Raw genomic sequence first — 27,695 nt, 5'->3', positions numbered from 1 at the left:
TTTACGTAGAAGAGCGAACAACGTAAAATATTTTCTTAACCCAAACGAGCCGTTTTTACATATATATTTCTCTACAAGTGGGTTTTGTAATAATTTTAAAAAGTTTAAAGTATCCATATGCATGTATTAACTTCAGTTTGGACATTCATGTCTAAGTTAAAATTCTCACAGTGAACTGTTCAGTAACGTAATGCACGTGTCACTCTGAAGGCGCAACAATGTGAAGGGTGTTGTTGTTGTTTCGTAACTGTGACTTGTAAGTTATCAGACAAGTTAAAATAGAATTTAGAAAATAAATCTTTGAGTTGTTCATAAATATCAAAATATAATTTAAGTGTTATATTATATTTACTTAAAAGTGGTTTAATTTAGTTTATATTAATGCAAAAATGCTATCCCGTTTTTACATACTTAGTAATACTAATACTAAAGGGCCTAGCTTAGTCAGTAAAGTGGCTCTCACAAGTTCCATTACAATTTACAATTGATGATTAACTAACTTACCATATTTTATACCTTGTAAGACGCACGTTTTCTTTAAAAATACCCATGAGTCTTTAAAGACAAAAGTGATGAGTTAAGGCAAGAAATTAGCTTAGGGTCTACTCAAAACGGCCTCTCTTACACATAGTAATCTCATTACTTACCAATTACAAGTATTTTCAATAGCATGAAACATTCAGTTTAACTAATATTGTTGACATAGTGTTTAACTGATGATGAGATATGTTTAACTGTATTTACTCAGTATATTGAAAAAAGTCAATTCAACATTAAGGTGTTGGTTGCTGAGTTAAATATTTATTTCAAAGAATTATCTTGCCAAAATTAGGGTGCGTCTTCCACGATGTAACGTCTTGCAAGGCGTAAAATACGGTAGTGTTAATGAGACATGTAATTTATAACTTGTATCAACAGGGTATGTGAATACCAAAATACAAAAGATTTGAGATTATAATCGAATATTCTCTACTCGTTTTATTGATTTTTTTTATTCATTATTTGTCTTTTCCATATTCACTCTATAGTCAGTTTATAAAACAGATGGGAAGCTGAAGTTTAATTTGGAAAGTAGATTTGTATTTTAAATACTTCGTATGGTTGGTTGTCTGCATCCAGTATTGTTGTGTATGCTATCATGTCCTATGATAGTCAAAATTTACTAATACTAGTAATAGAATATGTGCTTATAATTACATTTCATGTTATAATTTTCCTGCATTTTGGACATTTAGGTTTTATTTATTTTGCTTTGTATTGATTTCACTATTCAGTTATAGTAAATTATTAAAAAGATGTTGTCATTTAACCATGTCAGTATTGAAGAGATCAACATGACCAACAGTATGTAAAAAGCTTAATTTGTAGATGAAAGGTGTGTGACTTTGCTCAATGAGTAACCATTAATTTGTGTATTGCTCAAGAGGTTAATGTGCCAAGGTGTGGATTGACTCTGAGATTAGAACTCGGTATGCTACAGAACTCTTCACACTTTCAGGTAAGGGGGAGGGACTATAGAAAAGCTAACCTTATTAAAACTTGTTACCAATGCAGTTAATCTTAGCCAAATACCAAGATTTCTGTCAGTTTTTATGTGTCTAACCTGTTTGTTTAGCCTTTATTTAATATGAGGTATAACTTATATTGAAAGTACCAGAAATCATAATGCAAAACAGGTTGGGAACATGCCATATCACTCATAACAGTGGTTAACAGTCTTTTTTTCACTTGATGGATTGGCAAAAGTTTTGTACAGAACTTATGTACTACTAGGATTATTTAGGGCTATAAGCCTGTTCTACAGTATATTAAATATATGAAGTATACAGAATCTAGAATGTTATAGTGAACTTTCCTTCATCAGGGATAAACAGTACATGGCCAGTTTAAGCTTATTGACCAGTTATGGAGTTTTACCAGACATGATGACATCATGCATTTCTAACAATATGAATAACTAAATTGTGAAATAACATTTGATGTGTGTGTAAGTGATGGAGTACAAAGAGAAATAGTAGCTTTGAAATAACAGCTTATACAAGTTTGTGTTTGTGAAAAGGTAACACTCGGAACAACTGGGAGATTTATTAAGAAGAGCATAGAAGGAATAGGAACATTTGTTGATTCATTGCTTCTATTGAAAAATTAGTACAAGTTCCCATTTCATTAGGTTCTCATCTAGGTAAATCTTCCAACTATTCATGACATTACTTGCACAATACACACAATGCATAGCATTCACAATTTCAATTTTATCTAATTTTTTTGTATAGTGACTACGTAACTAATTAGTATGTTTGCAGTGGTTATTTTCCATTTGCAATGATGAAAGAAATATCCCTTTCAAAAAAGCTTTTGATGTAATAATTTCTGTTGCTAAAGTTTTTTTGATCCTCTATTCTTAGAATATCATAGGTAAGTAGTTACATGTGGTTCAGAGAAGCTTGAAAATGATATAGAACTGAATAATGTATGTATTTTTAAGACGTTCTACATATTTCTAATTTTAAATATTAATCATTCCCCTCTCTCTTTTTCCCAATGAATGTTTCAGTCAATCACTGGTTAGGAACCATTGGCATATGGTACATGAACATTGTAGCTATTTTATATGATTTCTACTCTTCTGTAGCTAATAATCTATATTCCCAAAAATGTACATTATTCACAAAATTTGATCCAAGGTTAGAAGTGGTAAAGAACAAAATAATATGCTATACTCTGTCAGGTATGTATGTTTGTATTTATGTGTGTGTATACATTTATACGTACATCAATATATATAATGTGATATAGAAGACACACTTGGGTCATTTAATCAGTGTTAGATCTCTGAAATATCTGAAAAAAATATTAATTAATTATTTTATATATTTGTTTGATGTTTTAATTTAACATAAATATATTTTGCCTGTCTGAGACTTTTCTCCAGACATAATTTGTTGAAATTGCTTTTTAATCACAAATGTCTTTAGTACTTTGATACACTTTACTGTTCAGCATAACTGCAGTCTCAGTAAGAGGTTCCTTTCCGTGGATGTAAATGATTCACTACTCTACTTGTAACCTTTGGTTCAGGCTCACGTTCATGACCACAACAGTTATAATATATCTACAAAGCACTTAAGGTCTGAGTTAATTGTCAAGATTGCTCTGTTGCTTTTTAAATAAATAAAGGTTTCTTTGCAAATAACAGTTGTTTTTTTTCTATATTACACTGTGTAAATCAGATTTTACTATATATACGAATATTTCAAACCATGGATTTGTTATGAATATATTGTGGATTCCAAAACTATTTTTGCTTAATAGTAAAATACAATTTGGTGGAAATAATGTGTGGTAAGGTATTCAAAATGTTAGTAATTTACATAAGCAGCCTTTATAAATACAAGAGAAACATTTAGAACTAGTAAGTGATAAATATTTTGGTTTATCAGGATCATTTATTGAAACAATCTACTAGTTTAAATAAGAATGATTAAGATTTCAAAAGGACTTTATAAGTCATATTATATGAATCAGAATACAAATTTTAACCTGGTATCCTTTGTGTTATTATCACAAAGTCAATTTTTTATGTTTTTAACTTTTCCACCAGTTTCAGGAAACAACTTTGTTATTAAGCTCTAAGGTTTCAAAAAGCGTTGCTGCATTTCAAAATGCATAACTAGAGATAACTGTATAATACTGATTTTTACAAAAAATGTTTGTGATAATATGTATGTTTAAATGTGCTATCCTGCTTTATTTCTTAGAACAATAATTTTCAAAAATACCATAAATTATTCAATATTTTACACCTTTTCCTATTTTTCAATAGAATGATACATATCTGATATTTGGATTGAAAACATGGGAGAAAAAGAAGTAATGAACTGCAACTTATTCAGAAAAAGACAATATTCTTCTCTTGAAAAATGTTGCTACATTGGTGAAATGCAAGTTCATCATTGTTCAAAATATGAAAGGGAGTTTCCTTTCTTCCGAGAGCCACAGGTAGTGGGATGTTTCTCACTTGACAGCAATCGTGGTTACTGTGATGACAACCACCAACTTAAGTATTTGCATGTGCCTCCTGATGAATCAAAAGTGAACTTTGATTTAAATGCAGGATATGAAAAAGTAATAAAAAAATCATTTGAACTGAATGAAAAGTTGGATAATTTATTGCAATGGATTATAAGAAACAAAAAAAAAATTCAAGTAACCAGAACAACAGATAAAGATGTAGGGTAAGTTTTCATATGATCAGTTTAGTTGGGCTTTATGAAAAGATCATTGGATAAAAGGGTATGGCAATAAGCCTTCAAGAGTGTAAATTAAGCTGAGAAACTTGAAAACTGTAGTACTATTTAACAATTTTTTTATTGGATGAATTTTTTTGCTTTTTGTTTATTTTAAAATTGAAAATTTCTAAATTTTATCATTCAGTATTCTTATATATTTGGATAACAATAACAATTTAGTTTCTACATAGACTGGAGATAATTTCATAACACTTTTAGTCCATAAATAGGTTAATAAGGACCACTACAGTATAAGAACCTTTATTAGTCCCATATGTAATGGTTAATCAACATTTAGATCAATAATGTGGGTCACAACAGTTCTTTAATCTCAAATGTTGAAGTTAGTTATTAAATTTTTTAGTCTGTGTGAAGATTGGTAATGTATATCGGATAGAAAACCTTCATTAATCTTTACAAAAACTAATAATGTGAGATTAATTGCTTAATTTTCTTTAGTCTCAACACAGACTTCATCTGTTACCGTGGGCTACTTACCACCATCCTTGTCACTGTTTATGAACAGCAGGAAGACTGGCAGATATGTGCCACCAGATTTCAGAATACTATCTATCTCTGTGCTTTTAACACAGAGAAAAATAAAAAAAGACAAATGGACCTGACTGAGAAAGATAAGTTAATGACTTCCTGGGGATACAAATTTGAACAATATATGACTTCAGGTAAAGAAGAAAAAAATTACATTTTAAAGACATATTTATTGCATGCCTTTTATTGACACATAACATCAAATGAACTGAAACACTTCATAATACTACATAAGGAGTAACTGGTTCTGCACCAAGTTGGACAGAAAACATTTAGCAGAGATGTATTGTGTCATCTTCTAATGACCTTTGAATTATTTCACAAATGTTTCTAAAGATGTTTTTTACCTTTTAGTTGAATATACAAACTTTGTTTGAAGGATATTAATATGTATGTTACTGTGTTTCTTAAATATTTTTCTGTATTTTAATCAGAGAAAGAAGGCCAACCACCTGATCTTATGGTATCTGTCAATGAGAAAGAAGAATACTGTTCTGTATTGAGGTCTCGTTTAAACAGACACTCTTTAGTTTATGGAGCGGAAGTAGATTGTCTAGACCCAGTGTCACAGAAATCAGACAAGTCTGACAAATGTAGCTCTTTACAGCATTTTGTGGAACTCAAGACTTCACGGAAAATTTCACATCCTAAACAAGAAAGGAATTTCTGTCGGTAAGATATCAAATCATGTGATTTTTTTTTCTTTATTTTTTGAATAAATTGATTATATCTGTTGAGCAACACTTAGTTTTATGTTATTTATAAAAGACTGTGCATCTGATTTTGTTGACCTTGTGGTTATCTAGTTAAATGGAAACTTCATTTTAGTAAATTTTTTATCATTTTCTGTGACTGTTCAGTTTCAGTTTTAAGGTACAGTAAGAATTTTATACAAATATGTCAGAAACAGAATCCATTATTGCAGATATATTAAATTATTACATTTGAGTCCTTTAATGATCTTTTTCACATTTCTGGTAAGAAGAGAGAAGAGGCATTGAATTATCAAATCTTACACACTCGAGTTCTGTATTGCTGCTGTCTCTATCTGAACAAGAACTCAGAAGGACTACGTTACTTTCTTATAGAAGTACAAGTATAAAATAACCTGAATATGGCATTTACTAACAAATATGCTATAGCATTTGTGCATTTTCATCTGTAAGAGTCTTTCTTGTCAGCATAGAGCTGTTTTAAAAGAGGGATATGTAATGAGTAATATTTTGTTATTTAAAAAATATAAAACTTGTTTTCTGTTTTCTTTTATATTCATTGTTTTTGGGTTTCTTTTTTTTATCAGGTACAAGTTATTGAAATGGTGGGCACAATCCTTTTTAGCAGGAATTCCAAGAGTCATTTGTGGGTTCAGAAATGATAATGGTATTGTTGAGAAACTACAAATATTTTCTGTGAAAGAAATACCTCAGGAAGCAAGAGTATGTTGTGTAAATTAGTACATTAATGTTATTAATATACTTTACAGAAATTATTGAAAGTGTTTGAACTTTTATCATTTTTTTATATGCATATATATGTACGTTGTAACTGGTAGCATTTTCTCATGTTCACTTATTTCCAATTGAAAAACAAAAATACAGAAATTATAAATAATTTTACAAAAAACATGTCAAAACTGAGCTACTATTCTCACAACAGTAGTATACAGACTATATTAAATATCTTGTGTTTCATAATCTGTACTTTGTTATTCTACTTTATAGAAACTTATATTTATTGGCTTTTCTAGGGTTTTTGGTCTCCTGCTACTTGTATGAATTTCTGTGATGAATTTTTGTCTTTTGTACAAAAGAATGTGACTATTGATGACCCACAGTAAGTGAAATTTTGGTTACTTAATAAACACAGTTTTTTCCAGCTTTAAAGAGTGAATGTATTAGCTGTCTTTCAAATAATTGCTATTAAAAGATTTTACTAGGATACAAAATCAGTGGCAAGAATGTGAAACCTAATTCTTAGTTATTCAGAGGTGTATGATTAATGCAACATATCTTATGTCCATGTATTTATTTGTTAATAAGAATTTGTTATGGTAAAAATACATAAATCACTTTCTTACAAGGTACTTTTGTGGTTAGTTCAATAAATTGCAATAAGATATCTATATGCATTAAATTGACTGATGCTCCTGTGATCAGAATGAAACATGGCAAGCTTTTAGAAAACATTACATTTTATAGAACGACAGCAGATGGTAACAAACAATTATAGTTATTTTATCTGAACAGTCTTTGGCTTCTAACAGTGAACATGTTTTTTTTAGTTTTATTGCTTTATGAACTAACTAGTGTAACAAGTTATTAAATCACCCAACAAGATCATAATGAAAGTTATGGTAAACAAAGTGTTGTTATGTTAATTTGCATCACATGTTGCTCATCCCATATGTTCAAGGTGAATTTTTTTTATTAGGTTTTTTATCTAACCTATTCAATTTCTACATTTTATTTATTTATGTTAAATATATATATATATATATATAAAACAATAAATGAAAATATATACATAAAAAAAGTTTGCACTTTCTTCAGGTTTGAGGTCTTATGCTGTCAAAGGCACAGTTTAGTAAACATATTTTTGTTTTTCAGTATTAGTTGTTCAAAAGTAATTCATGAAATTTTTAAATATGCATTTTAAAACATTACACACTGGCTTACATCATCCAAAAACTAATATGGTTTACTTGGCTTTCAGATTAACTTATTAGGTTGAAAACTTTTATTACTTCTCAGGGTAATATATCAAGTCCAAACAACATGAACTCAGAGCATTTCCAAGGAATTCATTTTAATTGCACAGTTATACATTTTAACTTCATCCTGACACCTTATTGGACCTCAAATATACAGGCCTGGTAACAATTGATACAAAAAATAAAGAATATTCTGGTAAATACATTTATTTGTCAACTCTGAAAAGGAATTTTATAATTTTACATATGTTTTTCTAATTTATCCACCTGAACTTATTTATATAGGTGGCATTTCAACTGCAAAAATGTTTTTGCAGGTTCAGTTTGTGATAAACTCCACACTAAGAAAACCCCTGCATGAGCTCTCGTAGAAGAGTATCACTTTTCACCATCAAAAACAAAACAAACAGTCATATGATTTATAGTTACGATAGAAAGTGTTCGTACCCCTGTGTCGTGAGTAGTTTTTTTCTTATAACTTAAAAGGTATCATGATTAGGATAATGAAAGTATAGTGTATTATAAATATTATACTAACACACATCTACATAAATTTTATGTCAAATAAACTGTTTATAAACAAATAACCAAACATAGAATGGGCAGAAAGTGTTTGTGCGTCTACTTTAATGGTCAATTAAAGATCGGGTGACTGTGATGGCCACTCCAGAACGCTAATATATGGTTCCTTTGCAACCAGGATTGCACATATTTTGATGTGTACTGAGAGTTACTGTCGTGTTGGAAAATCCAATGACGCCCAAGCTGCAAGTTCCGAGCATCATTGTTGATATAAGTGGCTAATACATCAACATACTCTTCTTTTTTCATGATTCTATTGATGCGGTGAAGTCTGCCTACACCAGAAGAGCTGAAGGAACCCCATAGCATGATCAAGCCACCTCCATGTTTAACTATAGGGACTGTGTTCTTTGGAAGATTTCGTTCCCCCTTCTTATGGAAAATATTGCGAACATCATTGTGGCCGAATAGCTTGATTTTAGTCTCATCTGACCAAAGAATACTCTTCCAATAGGTAAAGGGTTTATCTACATGCTTTCTTGCATACCTCAATCGTGCTTCTAAATGAACAGGCTTTAAATATGGAGTTCTACGAGGACGGCATGCTTTGAACCCAGAAGAGCATAACATGTTCGTAACTGTACTTCAACACCAGTTTCCTTTACCAGTGTCTGTATGTTATTACGTGATAAACAAGGGTTCCTACTAACTTCTCTGAGAACCTACCTCTTGGTTTTCTTTGGAATTTTAGTGGGGCATCCAGAACGAGGGAGGTTAGCAGTTGATCCTGTAAGTTTAAACTTGGCAATTATGCTTTGAACAGTAGATTTTGGCACATTAAGTTGTGTAGTAATACCGAAAAGAGATACACGAGACTTGTATTTTACAATAATGCGGTTTTTTTTAAATCACTGGACAGTTGTTTCCTGTTCGACATGATGACCAAGCAGATAATGACGGAGATGGCGCTAAATTGCCGGAAGTAAATTTTTTGCTGGCTAAATTCCAATAATTATGAACCCAGTGTTTAGTTCTAGAATGGTATAATATAGTTTATTTGCCAAACTAAACAAAATTTTTACGGGAATATTAGTTTTTTCACACGTTCTGAAATGTACAAACACTTTCTGCTCCTCCTATTTTTGGTTATTTGTTTATAAACAGTTTATTTGTTGTTTAATTTACATAAAAATTTATGTAGATGTGTGTTAGTATAATATTTATAATATACCATACTTCTATTAGCCTAATCATGATACGTTTTAAGTTATGAGCATAAAACCACTCGGGACGCAGGGGTACGAACACTTTGTGTAGTAACTGTACATAGTGTAGAAATTGCTTTTTAAGAACAATGTTGAGAAAATTATAGACACCTCTTGTTTAGATAGAAAATATAGGAACAGCATATCAACGTGGGTTAAAATATTGACATATCGGTAAAGAAGAAGGTAAGAGGTTGAAATTTGATGTTATGAACTATCAGTATCGCTGACGTGTTTTTTGTTGGTTGAATAATATGAAGTTCTAAGGGAAGAGAAAGATTTATAAATGAGAAGACACAATACAACCAAGTTGTGATGCTGAGAGATGCAGATTAATAAAGCTGTTCCAATATTTTTATTTTGAAATTAAGTAATGAAAACTTAAAAAATATAAAAATTAGAGTCATAAGCTGCATCTAGCAGTGAACTAGCTGACATGAATTGAAAATAAAATAGTATGGTTAAATTTTGAAGGTAATATTGAAAAGAAAGAGTTAGTGACACTTGCACTTTGACTGGCTTACATCCAGAACTGTATTTGGTTTCACAGTATGTTTAATGTAAATTGTGATCATGAGTAGTTCCATTAATTCTAAAATATTTCATCACTGTGAAATAGTTTAATCCAAGCCATAACACCAAAAATGCATGATCACAAATATTTTTATTTAGTATGTGTAAATATTGTTTGTTGGCAATTGCTACTACTAAAAGAGAACATAATTGTAGAGAAGTATACCATCAAATACTTCAAGTTATTCTTTATTAAAATGCAGTTTGGATTATATTTTACAGTGTAGTGTACCAATTGAAATGGGAGCCTCATCAAGATATAAAACTATATTTCCTAGACAAATGTGAAGAATTCCAGATACTTCCTGAGTGGTACATTAAGGAGATGACTACTTAGGATTTAAATACTTCATCAGACTCATTGTATACATTTCCAATTTCAAAATAAACTTAATTGTAGATCCTTTGACAAAGCTGACTATCAAGAAAATATAGAACATTGGTGATCTAAACTCTAGGGTATTAAGATAAACTTGTTTAGCTGATCAGTGATTTTAAAGCTGTTGTACATAATATTTTACTAAATGAAATAAAAAGTAAAAGGTTTGTTATGATAAATTTAGTTTCTTAATGTTTGTTTTAATTATGTATTGCAGATGGTTTTGATTCTGTAGTGTCACACTTGGACCTGTTTTTCAAACAATTTTTTTTTAAATATAGCTCGTGTAAATCACAGTTTTTCATAACGTATAAAAATACTTCAAAGCTGATTTTTTTGTATATGCAATGTACTTGTAGTAATATATACAGGGGTGGATTGACTGTACTTGGGACCTTAGGCTAATTTTATTATAAAGGCTCTTTTTTAAGATCTTTATTACAATACATGTACAATACATAGTACATTTACACAGATAAAACATGGTGCTTAGACTAATTGAATAACAAACATAAAAGAATCATAACACAGAATATTTTGTCATTTGCTAAAACAAAACAACCTGAAACAAACTTTAGGGCCTGTAAAATGTAAAATAAATAAAGGGAACTTGTCAGTTTGTGTATTCTGTCATGGTTAATTTGACTTTTTGGTTTGTGAAATCTCAAAATTATTTCATAAGAACTTATTTGTCATAAAAGATAAATTTCTATATACATAAATAGGTGCATATTCAGCTGTTTGCTATGTTTTGCTCAAGCTATATCCACTTCTAGTCTCATTCTCTAGTACAGTTTCAGAACATGTGGCATAGATACCTTTGAAAATTTATTTCTACATTAGCAAAAACATCTTTAAATCCATGTTTCAAATGCATTTGATATATGATAAATTCACTACTATAGTCATGATTTTTAGAAACCATCTATCTGAACAGTAACACACATAGTGAATTGAATCATTTCATCATGCATACTGGTATCACTATCATCAGGATAACACTCTACCAACTTGTCACAGTGACTCTAATTCCAACAGCTACATTACCTCATCTCATATAAATATCTATTCATCTTGAGTGCTGCCCTATATATGCATAAATATTTTTGTGTGTGCCATAAGCCTGCTCTCTCCCCTCCATTGGAATTGTTTCCATTGCATCTCTCATGCAAACCAACCTACGTCAGCCCTCCACCAGTGAGAGTATGAATATTCTTATGATGCATGTGACACCCTCTATTCAATTATATCAAACTGTCATTACTTGTTTGGCAGTACTGGTATTCAGATATATTTTCATTTGATGCTCTTCATGTGAAACATGATTTTAATAGTTTAATTTTCAAAGTGGGATTTCTTCATTAGTATTTTTTCTTTACATTGAAGTAATCTTTTAACTTAAATTTCCTTTTCTTATATTTCTCTCTGCATTGCATATTTTACATCAAAAACTTTTATTTGAGTTGCACATTTCTACAAACACATATGAAGCCACAACACACCCATATTTCTTTTCTATGCTGGTCTTTATGTAGCTATTCCTGTCCCCCTTCTAGGGGTTTCGCATCTCATGTCTCATCGTATTCAGTGTTGATTAACATGTTGCCAACAGCACCAGTGACTAACAAGAGGGTTTCAGTCCAGTGGAAGCTTGACTTTATTATATTGTTACCCGTTGATGAACTTTCACTACAGTTCAATGTGTTCTTTGAGTTTTACCAGATGGACTTGTCTTTCTGTTTCTTTCTCCACCTACTTTGTATCTGGTACCATTTTCATTTCATAAGACTTGGGATCCTGTCACCAGCCTATGTCTGTTTGTGGATATTAGGATTTTCTGTCTGTACATGCCATTCTATCTGTTTGTCATATTTCTCCAGGCTTTCATTCTAGACTGTTTGTTGTTTTCATACCTAGCTAGCTCTTTCCTGGCCATATCAGCTATAGTTTCAATGGCCTCTACACCTCCAACTTCTTTCTCCATTACTTTTTCCTCTGTGTCTGTCCTTTCTTCCTCACCTTTAGTTACTGGCATTTCATCTAGGCCTTCCTGTCCTTTGTCTTCATGCCTAGTTTTCCTCTTGTCATTTAACCATCCCTTATGTCTTTTTTTCATCAGTTGTCTGTTTATTTGCCATCAACATTTCTTTATGTTTCTTCATATCTTCTCCACTCTCCAGATCCTTTTTCATCCTTAACACTTCTGTGGCTCATGAGAATAACTGTTCCATTTAGCTGTTTTTCCTTTTTTCTTTTTTGCATATTTATTCACATCCTGATCCAGATACTTCTCTGTCCTATACATGTTCTTTTCTCTTACATTGTCTGCACATCTTCCTTCTGTGGTGTCTTTTTCTTTACTGGATCCCATCCTCTGTTAATGTTCCTTCACCTTTGCCACTTGGGTTCAGCTCTTTATTTGATTGGCTTCTTGCTCTCTTACGTTGTTCTGAGCATATTCTCACCTAACTCAACAGCTTATCTCTTCATTGGCATTTTATTGTCATCATAATTTGGAGGCACTTCTTGTGTTGGGCTTATGGACTACCCATGATATGCTCATCTCTCACTATTTGCATTGGATTGCAGTTTTTCATTTTCAGGTTATCTTCCATCTGTAGCCATTTTAGAAGATAAGAATTCAGTGAGACTTTGACTGGGTAAATTATTTTTCTTTTTCAAGAGGCCTTTCCCCTTTTACTAATTCTCCTTGTTTGGTTTCTGATTAGTAGTATTCTTTAACTGTTCAGATCCACACTGTCAAGTTTTGTTGACTTGCATATTATAATTCCATAGCCATGGAATATGTATTGCAGATATCGGGTGTTCCACAATATTGCTTGTAAATTTATCATTGTGATATATTTACTTCATAAGTTTGGTCATCCTAGACCATCCACCCATGTACTACTTGAGTAAAGCATAAATAGATAGCTACCAATCCCCAAAATGTCTTTTGCTTAATAAATCACTATGTTCTAATTTTAAAAATAGGGATTTTTGGTCACTCATTGCACTGTCTTGGGTATTGTTGTTCCTCTGGACATTTCATCAAGTTTTACCACCTTTTCCTCTTGTAAAGTTTGACAATCCTTACCACTTTCCAGTTCTAAGCTCCAGGGTGGTGAACTGTAGAGGCATTCTCCTGAATGGGTTAATGAAATATAGAAATGGTTATAAAACCCTTCAGTTTAGAGGATGTTTATGTGCTTGGGGTGTTTCTGTCAATTTCACTTTTGAGGGAGATGGTTTGTCAAATAGACACCTTTTTAGTATTGGGTGTTGGGTTCTCGGATTGAGCCATCAACTTATCATATTCACGTGCCCCATTCCTGAGTCAGGGGTACTAGATTCCCTGTGGTCTCATGAACGTGAGGAGACGATGATATTATTTTCCCTACCCTCACCTGATGACAGAGTTTTGATTTGTAGTTAACTTGCTATTGATATGATCCTCATCTTACTCCCACATGGATGTCAGTACTCAGTAGCCTGGGTTTTGAATATAGTTAACTTGCCATATATGGCCCATCATGCCCTATCCACTCTACACCTAGGGGCACATCTTTTTCATTTTACCCACTTTCATAACTTCTGGGATTGAATTTCATAAATCTTTCATAGTTCAGATCACTTTCTGGCTATAATTCTATCCCAGTTGGACATGTTCTTCTGTTTTTGTCCATGTATGTGACATATTTATATGATGAACAAAGAGTATACCAGGTTCAGAAGTGGTGCAGTTTATCACTTCATATATTAGAATCTGATTGTCTCATCTTACAGAAAGATGCTTATTTCTTACCCTTGCATCAGTCTCTCCACCTATTCAATGTGGGATTCTAGCTATTTTATGTTTAGGGAGATAATGTAGCATAACAGAAATAATTTTCAGACACTGAACATGTGTTCCTGGTAAGTACTTACCTCCATTCATACTTTCTGCCCTTTTCTCCCCATTGAAAAATGGTGCTTGCATTTTCTGCCAAAACTCAAAGTGAGAGTTAAGTAAAATTGAATAGAGGGAACCACATGCATCATGAGAGTGTGTCACACTTTTATTAGTGGAGTTCATGGATGAGAAACTCATTGGTGATTCCAATCTCCACTGATGATGGTAGTAATAGAAGTTCACATGCACAAATAAAAAGAACAAATGTTAAAATTAAATATTAACAATTGGTAAATAAAAATAAAAGTAATAAATGTACTGAATACATCTTTATGGTTATTTTACACTTTGATATTCTGTATTACATTCCCTATATGTTTAAATTTTTTTTTTGAGTTTATTGGGGACCCCTCAAACATAGGGCATGAGACTTCAGCCTCAATGATAATCCACTTCTGAACATCTATATTTGATAAAGCTTACATGTAAGAACATGGCAGACATACCCTTTTGATTTCCTATATATATATACTCTTTGTTATTGAACTTCATTCAGATTAATATGTATAAATGAAGCTGCTGTACTTGAACTAGAAAATATGTATAAAATAGTTCATGGCATCCTGTATAACTTATCAAGTAAATTAGAAATAAATTATTTGGTTTACCAGTTTTGAGTACAAGTTTTAGGTCTGGTTGATTTAGCTGATTACTTAAGAGCAGTGATTACATTGTTTAGTGCTTTGTAATCAGATTGATTAATCAATTAATATCACAAAAATAAGCATTTAATTGAAATTAGTTGTTCTGATTACTGTATGTATATATATTGTTTTTGATTGTGCTAATAAGCAATTAATTTGAATTACAGCTAAACTGACTGTCAGAAAAAATTAGATGTTTTGATTATTCCAACTATTCAAGTAAGCAAAAAACTACATGATGAGGGTATGTCTTGAGATTGAGGGTTTTGAGTTTGAATCTCATTGTCACTAAATTTGTTCACCCTACCTTCATTATTGCAAAGCTGACAAGATTAACTGCCAATGCCATTAATTTTGGAGTTCTGAGTAAAGTGAAAGCAGCTGGCTAATAAGATCCACTGCAAACTCTGCTAAATAAATAAATGAATATATGTATGTATGTGTGTGTATAATATATATATATATATATATATATATATATGTACTGTTTGTGTTATAGCTTCATTCAGTTAGTCTGTAAATAAAATAGAAAATATACATAAAATAGTTTGTTATTCTGTATAACTAAGTGAAACAAAAATAAAAGGTTTGTTGTGATAAACATAGTTTTTTAATGTTTTAATTATTGTTACACCTGAAAATATTTTTCATCCAAAATGTTTTGATGCAGTTTATATGTATGTAATTCACAGATTTTTTTAAATAACTGTTATAAAAACAACAACTTTAAAACCACTTAGGACACTTGCTTTTCTTATAACATAAACTTGTTACAAAATCGTTTTTTTAGTTAAAATTTATAATTCTTTGAGAAAAATGTTTTTAGTATTGTTGATGCTTGAAATAAGTGAAAATGCAACCCTGTATAAATAGTAATATTTGAAAGCAATGTCCAATGCTATAATTTTTTTCTTTTAAATATGAATATAAATAATTATAATAATTTAAATTACAGTATTTGAGGGAAAAAAGGTGAACTAAGAAATAGATTATCTATGAAATAGCTCCCCCAGTGGCTCAGCTGTATGTCTGCGGACTTTCAACGCTAAAATCCGGGTTTCGATACCTGGGGTGGGCAGAGCACAGATAGCCCATTATGTAGCTTTGTACTTAATTCAAAACAACAACAACAATCAATGAAATCACTGGATAATAAACTGAATGAGCTAATAACTTACAGAATATATTAATGTTCTGTTAAGTTTGACATATTTAGGCCACTTAAGTAGTATTCCTTCAACACTAATTAATCCAGAGCACTATATTATTATACTGGAATCCTCTTATTTAATTAAGAAATACAAAAAATTTAGTTACAGTGATATAAATTCAAACTTATTAAAAGTTAATTAGTATTGTATCATCATTGTAAAAGTGAAACAGCACTGCTGCTAGCACAGAGAGGTTAAAACTTGTTAACACAATGATAATTTTAATAGATTTTCTAGAAACTTTAATGTTTTATTAATTTGTATTTGTTTATTCCCTAATGATTTTAAAACTTTATGGCCCCACAGTGGTTCATAAGTAAGACAGTTTAGAAATGTTGTTTCAGTACAGATAGCCCATAGAGTCATTTTGTGCATAACAACAAAAAAACTTGAAAATGAGTTTACATTAATAAAAACTTGAGATTAAAATGTTTTGGTATGGTTATTATTGTGATATTTACAGGTGAAACTGATTTCCCTCAAAGAACAAATGAGATAGGTCTGCTGTATAACAGAAGGTTCAAGCAGGAATTGATGAAAAATTATGAATTTCTTTGAACCTGAATTCGTGCAGAAAAAGAGGCTGCACATAAGTGTGAGCACGCATTTAACACCATCTTTAATTTTTAAACAAAAGTTTGTGGTTGTGTACTGAAACATAACTGCTTTTACTGAAAGGAAGTCTGTAAATTATTTATTGTGTGACCTTGTTCTAGATTATTTAAATATTTGCAAGTTGAAACTTTGTCCTAATCTGAGAAAACATACTTTAGAGCTATAATGTTACACTTTTCCAGGATGACTAGTGTTAATTACATGATTGTTCATTCCCATTAAAAAGTAAGAGAAGTTGTAACATTGAGATATCAACTCATCCACCAATGTAAAAAAAACAAACAAAACTGTATACCTTCAATCACCATGAACAACTTTGCAGTCATCTACCCAACAGGAAAACAAAATACTACTTATGTGAGGACACGATAGGTAGTTAGAATGAAAGGAACTTAATTACTGTCTCATGGCCAATGTTTTAAGTAAAACATTCACAAGTTCCTGGATAAATGAAAATTTTGAAAATGATTATATTAATGAAAGAAAACGGCGTACACAAGATAGGCCTGCGTACCACATTATTATTACTTCTAAACAACATAGCTGTATAAAAACGTAGTTTACATACTAAAGTTAATGAAGATTGTACTGTCTGCACACTTTCCAACATGTATGTAAACTAAGTAGTCAAATGACCAGTGGCTTTTTATATATGGATTCCACTTATTTTAATTTTACATCCTTGAGGATGATGATGTTGAAAGTTGGAACACATACAGTGTTTGTTTGGTGACTGTTGGCTGTCTTATTTTCAGTTGTTTACATTAGAAAAGTTGAACATTTTATTATTTTATATATATATATATATATATATATATATAATCAAGGACCTTTAATTTTAACCTTATGCTTGTTGATGTCTCATACTGAATTCTGTTATACTTCAGGGTCGTTGTCTTCTTACTATCTCATTTTTCATTGTATATTTTCCTCATTACCACATGGCCTTCAGTATTTCATTTGTTCTGTTCAGGACTGTGCAAAATGTGAAAAGTTGTATTCTTGTAATTACTGGAGTCTTCTTGATATCTGGCCTGCTGGATTATGCTCACCAGTCGACCAATCTTGTGTGATCTGACCAGAGTGTAAACTTTTGTTCATACAGGTAATAACAGGTTTTGAACAACATTTGGTAGTTGTTTTTTTCACAGGTTGTAGAGCATCTTTTTCTGTTTTTATATGAAAGCCAATAACACATTATTTTCCTTTTGCATCTTGTTTTTATATGAAAGCCAATAACACATTATTTTCCTTTTGCATCTGTGATAACACTGTTCCCACTGCAAAATCACTGGCATGTGTGTTCAATATGAATGGATTTTCAAAAAATTACTCATGTTAATGCAAGAGTAAAGGTTAATTCTTTCTTCACTTTATTGAATCTGTGTTCACAATCGGCAGCTCAACAAAACTTAATTGGTATTTTCAAGTAAATTGTGTAGAAGCTCACCCACCCACCTTCAGACAGCAGTAAGTCTACAGATTTTCAATGCTAAAATCAAGAGTTTGGTTTTTTTTGGTACACATAGTAGATATAAGAAAAACATAGCTACAATTTGTGTAGATTCAAACTTAGATGGGTATTTAGATTCAGCTGTTGACAATGTATCCTAGGAAACTGTTGATTAAACAATTTACTCTTCTTGAGATTCAGGTTCTTATTCCTCAACCAATGTGAACTTAACTTGCTATAAGCACTGACAAAGGTTTTCTTGCATGCAATTATGTTATTCAGATTGATGAGTGCAATGTTCCAGGGTAGTGCAGTAAAAGTACACTCCATTCAGTGTTGAAATACAGCAGATGCATTACATAATACAAATGGTAATAAATTACCACAACCCATTTCTTGCATTAAAAGCTCCACTTCTTTTGCCAAATTGCCAACATCCACTCTTCAGATCTAATGTTGAAAAGCATTTTGATACAGGTAAAGCATCCAAAGTAGAATAAATTCTTGGCAGTGGGAAGGCATTCTTCTTTGTAACTTCATTCACGTTTTTGGTTGTCCACAGATAATCTTGTCAATATACCCTTTTTTTGCAGTGGTATAATAGATGATGTCCAAGGAGTGGTACTCAGTTCTATCACTTTTTTATTCTTTGTTGGCTTCTATCTCTATTGACCTGAACTTGTTTAATAAGTGGAAGTAGTAGTCTAACTATATGACATATCCCAGTATCAGTGTTATGGGATATTTTAATTGTGTAGCCTAAGTCATGAGATACATTGGAGAAGATGTCTTAATATTTAGTGCTCAATTCATGTAATCTTAAACATCAATCAGCTCTAATACATCTACAGCTTCAATTATGCAACTTTTGTAAATGAGATGATAAGCTTTCCTTACATGAGAATTTAATACCAGACTTCTTATACCTTGATACAAAAATGAATACTTGTAAAGTTCATTGTTGTGGAAATATCACCTATACAATCTCAGTCTTGCAGTACCTCATCCATATTTGATTTGAATTTTTGTTCTGTTCATGGTCCTAATGATGGTATATTAATTACTCAGTTCCACAAGAAAGAGTTTCTCCAAGAATTAATTATTCAGATCATGCTAGAGTTTGTGGTTATACTAGAGCCCAACCACAAAATGTAACTTATTAAAAGGAAAGTTGAAAGTTACCCTTATCATAGAAAACTTCTCTTGCTGGAACCTTATATGCACTTTCTATTCACATTAGTCCATCTTATTTCTTCAATCCTGATGGCAATGTCTCATTTATCATTATAAATTTGGGTCTAACAATTGTAAATGTAGAACTAATGTAAATCAACATGCTGCAAGGGTTCCCATCAGTAAACTTATGATCTTGTTGTTGTTTTTTTTTAATGAACTTATCTTGTTTGAGACAGATGGAGTATTCTCAGATGAACACCCCTCCAATGGTCCAGCTAATTTCTGTTTTTTGGTAAATGGTTAGCTTTTTTAATATTTCTTTGATCTCATTGGGCTCAAAATCTCATCATTTGAGTACTTTGTCTCTTTTTTTTCCTTTGTATTAACAGGTACATTTCTCACAGTATCAGCTTTAAAAGAACTTTCTCTTTTCTGACATCCTTTGCAAATAGTTTTTTGTTTTTTTTTACCTTACAGGCTTTTGTCTGTAAGTTTTAGTGATATGTCACCATATTGTCTTGTGGCATGTTTCCCCACATTTAGTGCAATTAGTTTGACTAAAGGTTTTAGATCTTCTAGACTATTTTCAGAGGGAGTTGGAGTTTTAACAATATTCAGTATTATCCAACAGCTTATAGATGGTTCCTTTAGTTCTCTGTGGTTTTTAGTGGATTCGAGTTTTATTGCTAGTTGGAAAGCTTTCTTAAAGATATAACCTTACTTACAGTGACCTAATTCTGTTATTCTCATCTTTAATGCTATTTATAAATGGTCAAATGCCAATGAATTCATCAAGCCCCAAGGAGCATTCTGTTAAGATAATTCTGCAAATGTTTTCAAATCTTCACATTTGCCTAAGGTCTTCTTCTTCTGTACACTGTGCTGAATATTTGTTCTGATATGTCCTCTGTGGTGTCATTTTGAGCATGTTAGAGCAGTTAGCAATGCTTAATAGTTGTTTGGCTTTTGGGTGGGAGGCTGCTTAATATTGTTAAATCTGATCCTTTTAAATGGGCAGAAAGATGAATAATTTGTTCACTGTTCCACCTGTTCTCTCTGGAAATTATTGTGAACTGAGTCTGATGTGCCTTTCATGGTATCTTTTCATTATAGTCCATTGATTTCTCAATTGGGTGATGTAGTTAAGTTGATCAGTTAATTTCTGGAAGTTAATTTGTTTGTGTCTTAACACGAAAGTAATAATAACAGTGTGAACAAAATAGGTTTTTCCTATTCAATATTTAATAATAACCAATATTCTATGTTGGGATACTTGATTCTTGGATGGATGCAAAAAATAGTATGATTGGGTTAATCTTTGCATTTATCAATTCTCTTTCCAAAGATTTTCCAATCACTATTTTTTCTATTTCTATTTTGCACTAAAGTTTTTTCTGTACTGACCTGGGGATTAGAGTTGTCTTCCTAGATGTTAACATAAAAAGAGAAAATAATGTATTAAGGAAAACCACACCATTGACATGATACCACACAAAAGATATAATCACTTGTCACCAAAAATATTCTCTCACTTCATTTACCTAAATTGTGCTTATACAGCTTTGTAACTACAAAGAAGTCATACAAACTGAAATGAAATACTTACAGAATACAGCACTATCTAGAGGTTCAACCCCAAAATAACAGACAAAGCATATTCAAGATAATATATATATATAACTAAAGGAAAAGGCTGAAATTTATAAAATTGAATGTGTATTTGGAAAAAAAAAAAACTGTTTTGGACAAAAGAAATGTTATCTAAAATATCATTTAAAAGAACATGAGGTATGTCTAAGAAATAAGAAAACCGAAAATTCAGCCATGGCAGAGTATGTACAAGAAAACAAGTAAAGTAGTTACTGTTGGCTTCACCATAAGATATTAGAGCCTATGGTATCATCGATCCATTGGATATAATAAAAAATAAACACATATAATGAATCATGAAATAGAGATGGAGGTCCAGTGTATTTCTTTGTAAGAATATGTTGAGATGTACCATAATTCTTTCATTTGAGATTCACCAATTTATAGATCGTACAGCAATGTTTATAAATTATAGAAGTTGTGTGAAAACAACGTGATATTCACAGTCCCCAATTTTTCGTTTAGTATGGGATAATCATTAGAAGTATGTGAATGTAATTTTTTTCTTTTAATGTTGCTGGAGATGTACATTTTCTATAGGGAAGGTATGATGTAAATGATTTCCCTGATGATTTACATTTTTCTTTAATCCTACTTTAACTGATCATTGAGTTGCAAACAAATGATTTAACTGTATCTGCAGAATTGATTGGCTGTAATGCAATATTCAAGTCTTGTCATATTTTGTCTGAGTGTACTCTGTTCCAGTTGTCAGATTATTTTGTGTTCCATTAGAAGGTAATAGTAACTGCTCATGCTGACTTAAAAATATATATTAAAGATTGTTTTTGATTTGGTTGTATCTTCAGAGGAAAACACTGCTAGAGTGTGAGACAATTCTTTATATTTAATATTACTGACTTGAAATGAATTGTGTTTGCTCTCTACATTTTGACACTTTTTAACTAACTATTGTTTGGTAACAACCTGGTCAGATGTTTTTATATAACAACGAGAAGGGGAAATGTTGCCGTAACAGTTGTTCTGTATAAAATTGTTTGAAACAACTCATTCATTCATCCCATTCTGGTGGGTATGATACTGGAAACTGTACAGCATCTGTATGACATAGATAATTAGTGTCACTATCAAGACATCTAGGTGTTGATTATTCAAAAGTTTGAAATAAAATTCAGGATCAGCTTGAAGAAAGGATTTTTTCTTGTTTGCTTATGTAAAGGTGATCCACCTGTTTTGTTTTTGGACAGAACATCCAGCATTAGTGCTCAAAATGAGCACAAGATTTCTTTTTAGAAACTGAAATCTTATATGTTGATGATAGTGTTTTGATGTAAAATGTATCGTATGCAGATTTAGAAAATTTTCCATTTTTTTTTTCTTTGACAAAATTGCATGGAAAATCTTTCTCTGGTTGTTTTGGCAAAGAGATGTAAGCTGAAGTTAAGTTGGTTTTAACTTGGTATTTTGGTTGTATCGGAGTTCAGCAGTTAGTGTAACTTTCATAAATGGAGGAGGAGAAGATCTTGTCTTCAGTTCTACTGATGAAGTAAATATTTCAGAAGGATTCTTACTCAGACTTTTAAAGAACTTTCTGGTAGTTTTACATTTCTAAGGCTGGTTGGAAGTCACTGGCTTTGTGGTATCCTAATGAAATATATATAAAAATATATTAATAATGCACTTGTTTAAATCAAAACTTGTCACATAAAATAAATAATCATATTTAAGAGGAAAACAAATTTAATATTAACTAGTCAAAATACATTGATATTGCAGTTAAGAATACATCAAACTCCACATATAAGTATCAAATGTGTGGTTTTTAATATTTTTGCCATGCAATATTTAATGTGAATATTAATTTGTTATTGATATAAATCTATAACGGTTTTATCTTTTTAGAATTTAAGGAAATTTCAATGAACATTAAAATAAAGAACAAAAGTTATAAATTTTATATTATTTTCCAACCTTATGAAGATTTATTAACATCAATTTATGTCTAACTTAAATTTACAGCTAACTTCACGTTGTGTACGTGACAACTGAAAAGCAAAACCATGGATCATTTAGTCCACCAGAACTTGTAATGCAGGAAGGACATAATAGAAACCTTATCAAGTTAAAGTTGATATAAATAACAAAACATATTCATATTTTTATTCATTATTGAAATGCAATATTATCTTAAATATCATAGATATGTATGTTGATGAACTAATTCCTTAAAGTCATTGAGTAAAACTTAAACAAATTTGAATGTCATTGAGAACAATGGCTTGATAGTCGATAACAACAGTTTTAAGACTGTATATTTTATTTTTGAATATAAAATAAATATATAAACGTTTATTCAAATGTAAGTACAATTATTATTAAGTACATATTTTGGGGGACTCATTTTTTTACTTAATCTACATTTTATACATCAGTATATTTGCTGTTTAATTAGGTGAATATCTAAAATATTGTTTTATAGTCAGTTTGAAGAAAGGAAAGCTAAAAGAAAAAAGTCAACAAATGAAGACCTTTTTTAAACTCAAGCATTATCATGGGTCTATAGTTTGTGTTCCATTTCTAAAAAGCATTTATTCTCTAGATTTTTGTGCTGTGAGTGAGTTATAAGAGTGACAGTGAAATCCCATAATTCTATTATAGTAACTCAAACGTTTGTAGTGGGTGATGTTGGCTAGCTGTCTTCTGTCTAGTCCATCAATTAAAAATGAAGGATGAGTGGCAAAGGTAGATCATGTATTGATTTTTATTGTCATCATTGAATTTCATACAAAGCTGGTGTCATTTCTACTATATGTCCATAATTTTGAAGTAATAAACAAGGGATGGGCTACTCTTTACTAATGAATAATGAGATTAATTGTCACAGCATAATGGCTACAAAGATGTAACAACAGTCATGTTCAGTTACAAAATTCGATTTGGCAATTGTATATTTCCTTCCAGTACCTTAGTGGTAAACCCAAAGGCATATAATGCTAAAAATTGTTTTGTTACCTGCAGTTTGCACAGCACAGATAGTTTATTGTGTAGCTTTATGCTTTACAACAAACAAAAACATTTTTAAGTTAATTACATAATTTCCAAATATAATGTTACTTCACCTCACCTTAAATTAAATAATATGTTAACACTCACATCATAAATGTCTGATGTATTTTTCTTTCTGGTGTCTCTCACAGTTTTTACATGTTTCTCAGAATTTAAATTAGAATCTCCAATATGTAAATATTTTATATAATTGAAGTTTCTCTCTCTCTCTGAATTTCTATCTTGACAACACTGATATCTTGAGACTGTCGTTTACAAGTTATAATACTAGAAAAAAAAATTTGATAAAAATTTATAAAGTTATAAGCATTGATAGATATTTATGTCAAAAGTAACATGAGCTAAGCAACAAATAGCAATTTTAATGTAATCTATCAAATGTTAATGTCTATAATATTTCAGTAGCATGTTAGTTCACTGGGTAATTGACACGTTTTATGACAGGATTCTTCTTGGCTTTAATCAACATCACAAATTTTCATTTTTGGAGAACAATTTTAAATTATATTTAAATTATGGTAAGAATGGAAGAGATGAAAATGAGTTAATTGGTGACTACACAAATCTAATGAACACTGACAATTGGCAGTTAAATCTAAATTACTTTGGTTTGTGTAAGTACTAGTTAAAAAATTCAAGTTTAATTAAATAGTTTTAAATCTTCACATCTTTTGTTAGAAACATTTAGTCAGTAGAAGACTTGCAAGTACCATTACAAAGTTTTGTTATAAAAAATCAATTTCAAAATCTTGATAATAAATATTAGATAGATTGAAGTATTTCTAAAATGTTACCCTTCCCATCCAATTAGCTATAAACTTGAGGGTCAATTATGCTACAGTCAGGGGTTTGATTCCATTGACTATCTTTGTACATAACAATAAAGAAATCCAAGCAACATAAATATTATGATTACCCTAATAACCGTATTAGTAGTGGTATTCCCACTCTGGTGAATACGAATGGAAACAAATATCTTTGTTGTTGTTGATACTGAAGTGAAAACAGTAAGGTCATTGTTTAACATATGTATTGGCACCCAATAATTATTTTCAGACAAAGTGTGTCAGTATTATTTGTTCCCAATAAAAAGGAATATAAATAAGAAAGATGCTTCAAACTGCACCAGTTTTGTAATATTTAACCTGTGAATAATATTTAGTTTCAAACCATTAGAAATTACAATATGTGAAGGCAACCATTGGGAATAAAGCACCAAAACCATTTATTATATAAGTAGTCATAACTTAAATTACAGAAGTCTTTACTGAATCAGATATATATATAGCTCCTTGTTAAAATAAATGCATTTAAAAAACATCTATAAATACTGATAGATCATTATAAAGCATCTATATAAATACTCATTTATGGGGTTTTAATAAAGTTCATTGTGGGTAAAATTATAGGAGGGCCTGTTACCCAGTCTTACATGCCTATGTGTAAAATAACTTGAGATTAATCTTAATAACAGCAGAATGGTGTTAAAAGTCCAGTGCTGTCCTTCAAATCACTTCCTTCATCATTGATCATACTCGGTTTGATTACCATTATTATTAGACACTGATTAGGTTAGTCCCTGACCACTCATACTTTCCAGATTTATCATAGACTCCCCACTGTATATGGGATTGTAATATCAATTTTAAAAATATTAAATGTGTAAATGTCTAATGTAGTCACACTGGGGACTTTGAAGATGTAATGTGATTTCACTGCTTCAATCATTTTTATCATTAAAATAGTTCCTAATTTCAAGATGTGACTGGAGGTTTGTGAACTTTCAGCTCATAAGAGTTTGCCAGCTCCAAACATTGTTAATTACCCTCTAAACAATATAATTGTATGCCCAGCTTTATTGCAATATTGTTTTGTTTTTCATTTGTGTATTTTTATTTTTAGCTTCAGAGAGTTCTCTTTATTAAGTATAGGAGGTGATGATGTTGCTCAGAACAGATTAGAGCCCCTACTGTCCTTAGGTGTCTGATCCTAAAGTATGTTCTGTTTTTTTGTAAAACACTGACATCCTGTTAAAATATTATCTTTATCTCTATTTGATTATTAACTCTAATATAAAAGAATATTTATATTTTAAAATGTTTTTGTAGGTGTCCAGTTATAAGGTGCTAAGTATGCAGCCTAATGTGCCACAACTTGTAATTGCAACTACTCGACACTACACTTTATTTTCTCTATTGTGAAAATGTGTTATTCAAATCGGTAGAAAATATGAATGTATTCTTAAACAATAAATAAGAAAGTCAGAGCAAGAGTAAAAAGAGATGCTGATAATTAAAGTTAAACATAACTGGTAAGGAGTAGCATGACAAAAAGTAGTTAAGCACTTGCAGAAATAGAATTTCTAAATATAACTGTGATAAAGTCATTCATAGTGCAATTATAAGTATCTGATAAAACTTGCATTTGCATGCACCTAGTGAGGAAGCTCCTGGATTTGTATATTGCTGTTCTGGAATAAGGCAAACAGTTGTAAGATCCAAAATAATCACAAAAATGATCCTCAGGACACTGGACACATTTATTTTTGTTTCTGAATTGCCCAGGTGGGCATAGATCTTAAAGAAAATAATAATTTGTAATGTGCATACTTACCCATATCTTAAATGTCAAAAAGTAGATAAAAAGAAGTGAATTAAATCATGCAACAAAGTGAGCATTGACATATCAACACAGAGTAACTCTTTTATAGAAGTGTTATTGTAAATGGTAAGGAGAGATTTTGTTTCATGACTGGTGTGTTTTATATGTATCTTTTTATTGTATGTCTAAATGCTTGTCCTTTTGTTTCATTTATCTCTTTTATAAAAATAAATAGTAACTGAAATATATTTAAAGTTTTATTTATGAATAAATAAATCAACAAAAGCTCTTAAATATTTTGCTTTGAATATAAATCTGTTATAGTATTTAAAGTTTTCTATAAGAGCTGCACAACTAACAATTTCCTGAAAGAATTATCAGATACCTTAAGAAAATAAATAGTGAACAGCTATTTGAAGTAGTGTGTGTGTGTGTTTATATGTGTGAAAAATATTAAAATATTTGTATTTTTTAAAACTACTTATTCATGTTAATTTAAAACTATTAGATAAAAACACTTGTATAAAGCATAAATACCAGTTTTGTATCTTAAAGAATAGTCTACAGTTTCCACAATAAGACATTCTCTGACAAGGCTTACATAAAAATGAAAACACTTCCCAAAATTTTCCATGTAAAAGGTTTTATATATGTTTTAAATTCACACTGTGTTAAACTATGTAACATTTAATATGGTTTAAAGTTTAATAATTAATAAAATGATTTTCATAAAGTAACCACTTTATTCACAATAATATCAAAATGGAAATATTTGAAAAATATTTTAATGTACAATATTTTCGATAATGCACTTATTAATGTTTTTGTTTTTGTACACAGGCAACAGTGTGTACTTTTGAAATGAGATGTATGTAAACTTGTTTTGAAACATGATGCAATGAATAGTTGATAACAATAAAAAAGAGGAATCTGGTCAAAAACATCTGCTGTAATAGGCAAAGAGAAAAAAACAACATTTGAGGTATTCAAATTAGTGTTCCCACATCACAAGAGACTGATGGTGACGATGATGATAAACTTTTCTTAAGAGATAGCTGTCCTTAATTTATAATTGTTAA

At 30.7% G+C, this 27,695-nt stretch overlaps 1 protein-coding gene across 5 annotated transcripts; it reads left to right on the top strand.

The window, feature by feature from the left end:
- LOC143222821 (decapping and exoribonuclease protein-like) lies at window positions 1-27,096 on the top strand. 5 transcript variants are annotated; one of them, XM_076449896.1, is made up of 8 exons: window positions 1-256; window positions 2,555-2,728; window positions 3,824-4,235; window positions 4,749-4,972; window positions 5,273-5,510; window positions 6,139-6,274; window positions 6,586-6,671; window positions 10,131-15,484. In XM_076449896.1, the coding sequence occupies exons 3-8, from the start codon at window positions 3,856-3,858 to the stop codon at window positions 10,243-10,245; spliced, it is 1,179 nt and encodes a 392-aa protein (XP_076306011.1). In that variant the 5' UTR covers window positions 1-256; window positions 2,555-2,728; window positions 3,824-3,855; the 3' UTR covers window positions 10,246-15,484. The 5 variants fall into 5 exon arrangements, with proteins under 5 accessions (XP_076306011.1, XP_076306010.1, XP_076306012.1 ...); XM_076449895.1 differs by lacking the exon at window positions 2,555-2,728 and adding an exon at window positions 1,425-1,498 and having other exon boundaries at window positions 2-256; XM_076449897.1 differs by lacking the exons at window positions 2,555-2,728; window positions 10,131-15,484 and adding an exon at window positions 26,124-27,096 and having other exon boundaries at window positions 2-256.
- The last annotated feature ends 599 nt before the right edge of the window (window positions 27,097-27,695 follow it).

This window comes from Tachypleus tridentatus, chromosome 8 (assembly GCF_004210375.1).
Source record: "Tachypleus tridentatus isolate NWPU-2018 chromosome 8, ASM421037v1, whole genome shotgun sequence".
Lineage (NCBI taxonomy): Eukaryota > Metazoa > Arthropoda > Merostomata > Xiphosura > Limulidae > Tachypleus > Tachypleus tridentatus.
Note: the sequence above shows the minus strand (reverse complement) of the source record. Positions and strands in the feature narration are given on the sequence as shown.

Excerpts from the sequence above, each read along its gene's own strand:
- LOC143222821 (XM_076449896.1), top strand. The coding sequence starts at position 3,856 with ATGGGAGAAAAAGAAGTAATGAACTGCAACTTATTCAGAAAAAGACAA. Across the intron at positions 4,973-5,272 it reads TGAACAATATATGACTTCAG|AGAAAGAAGGCCAACCACCT; the intron begins GTAAAGAAGAAA and ends TATTTTAATCAG. Across the intron at positions 5,511-6,138 it reads CAAGAAAGGAATTTCTGTCG|GTACAAGTTATTGAAATGGT; the intron begins GTAAGATATCAA and ends TTTTTTTATCAG.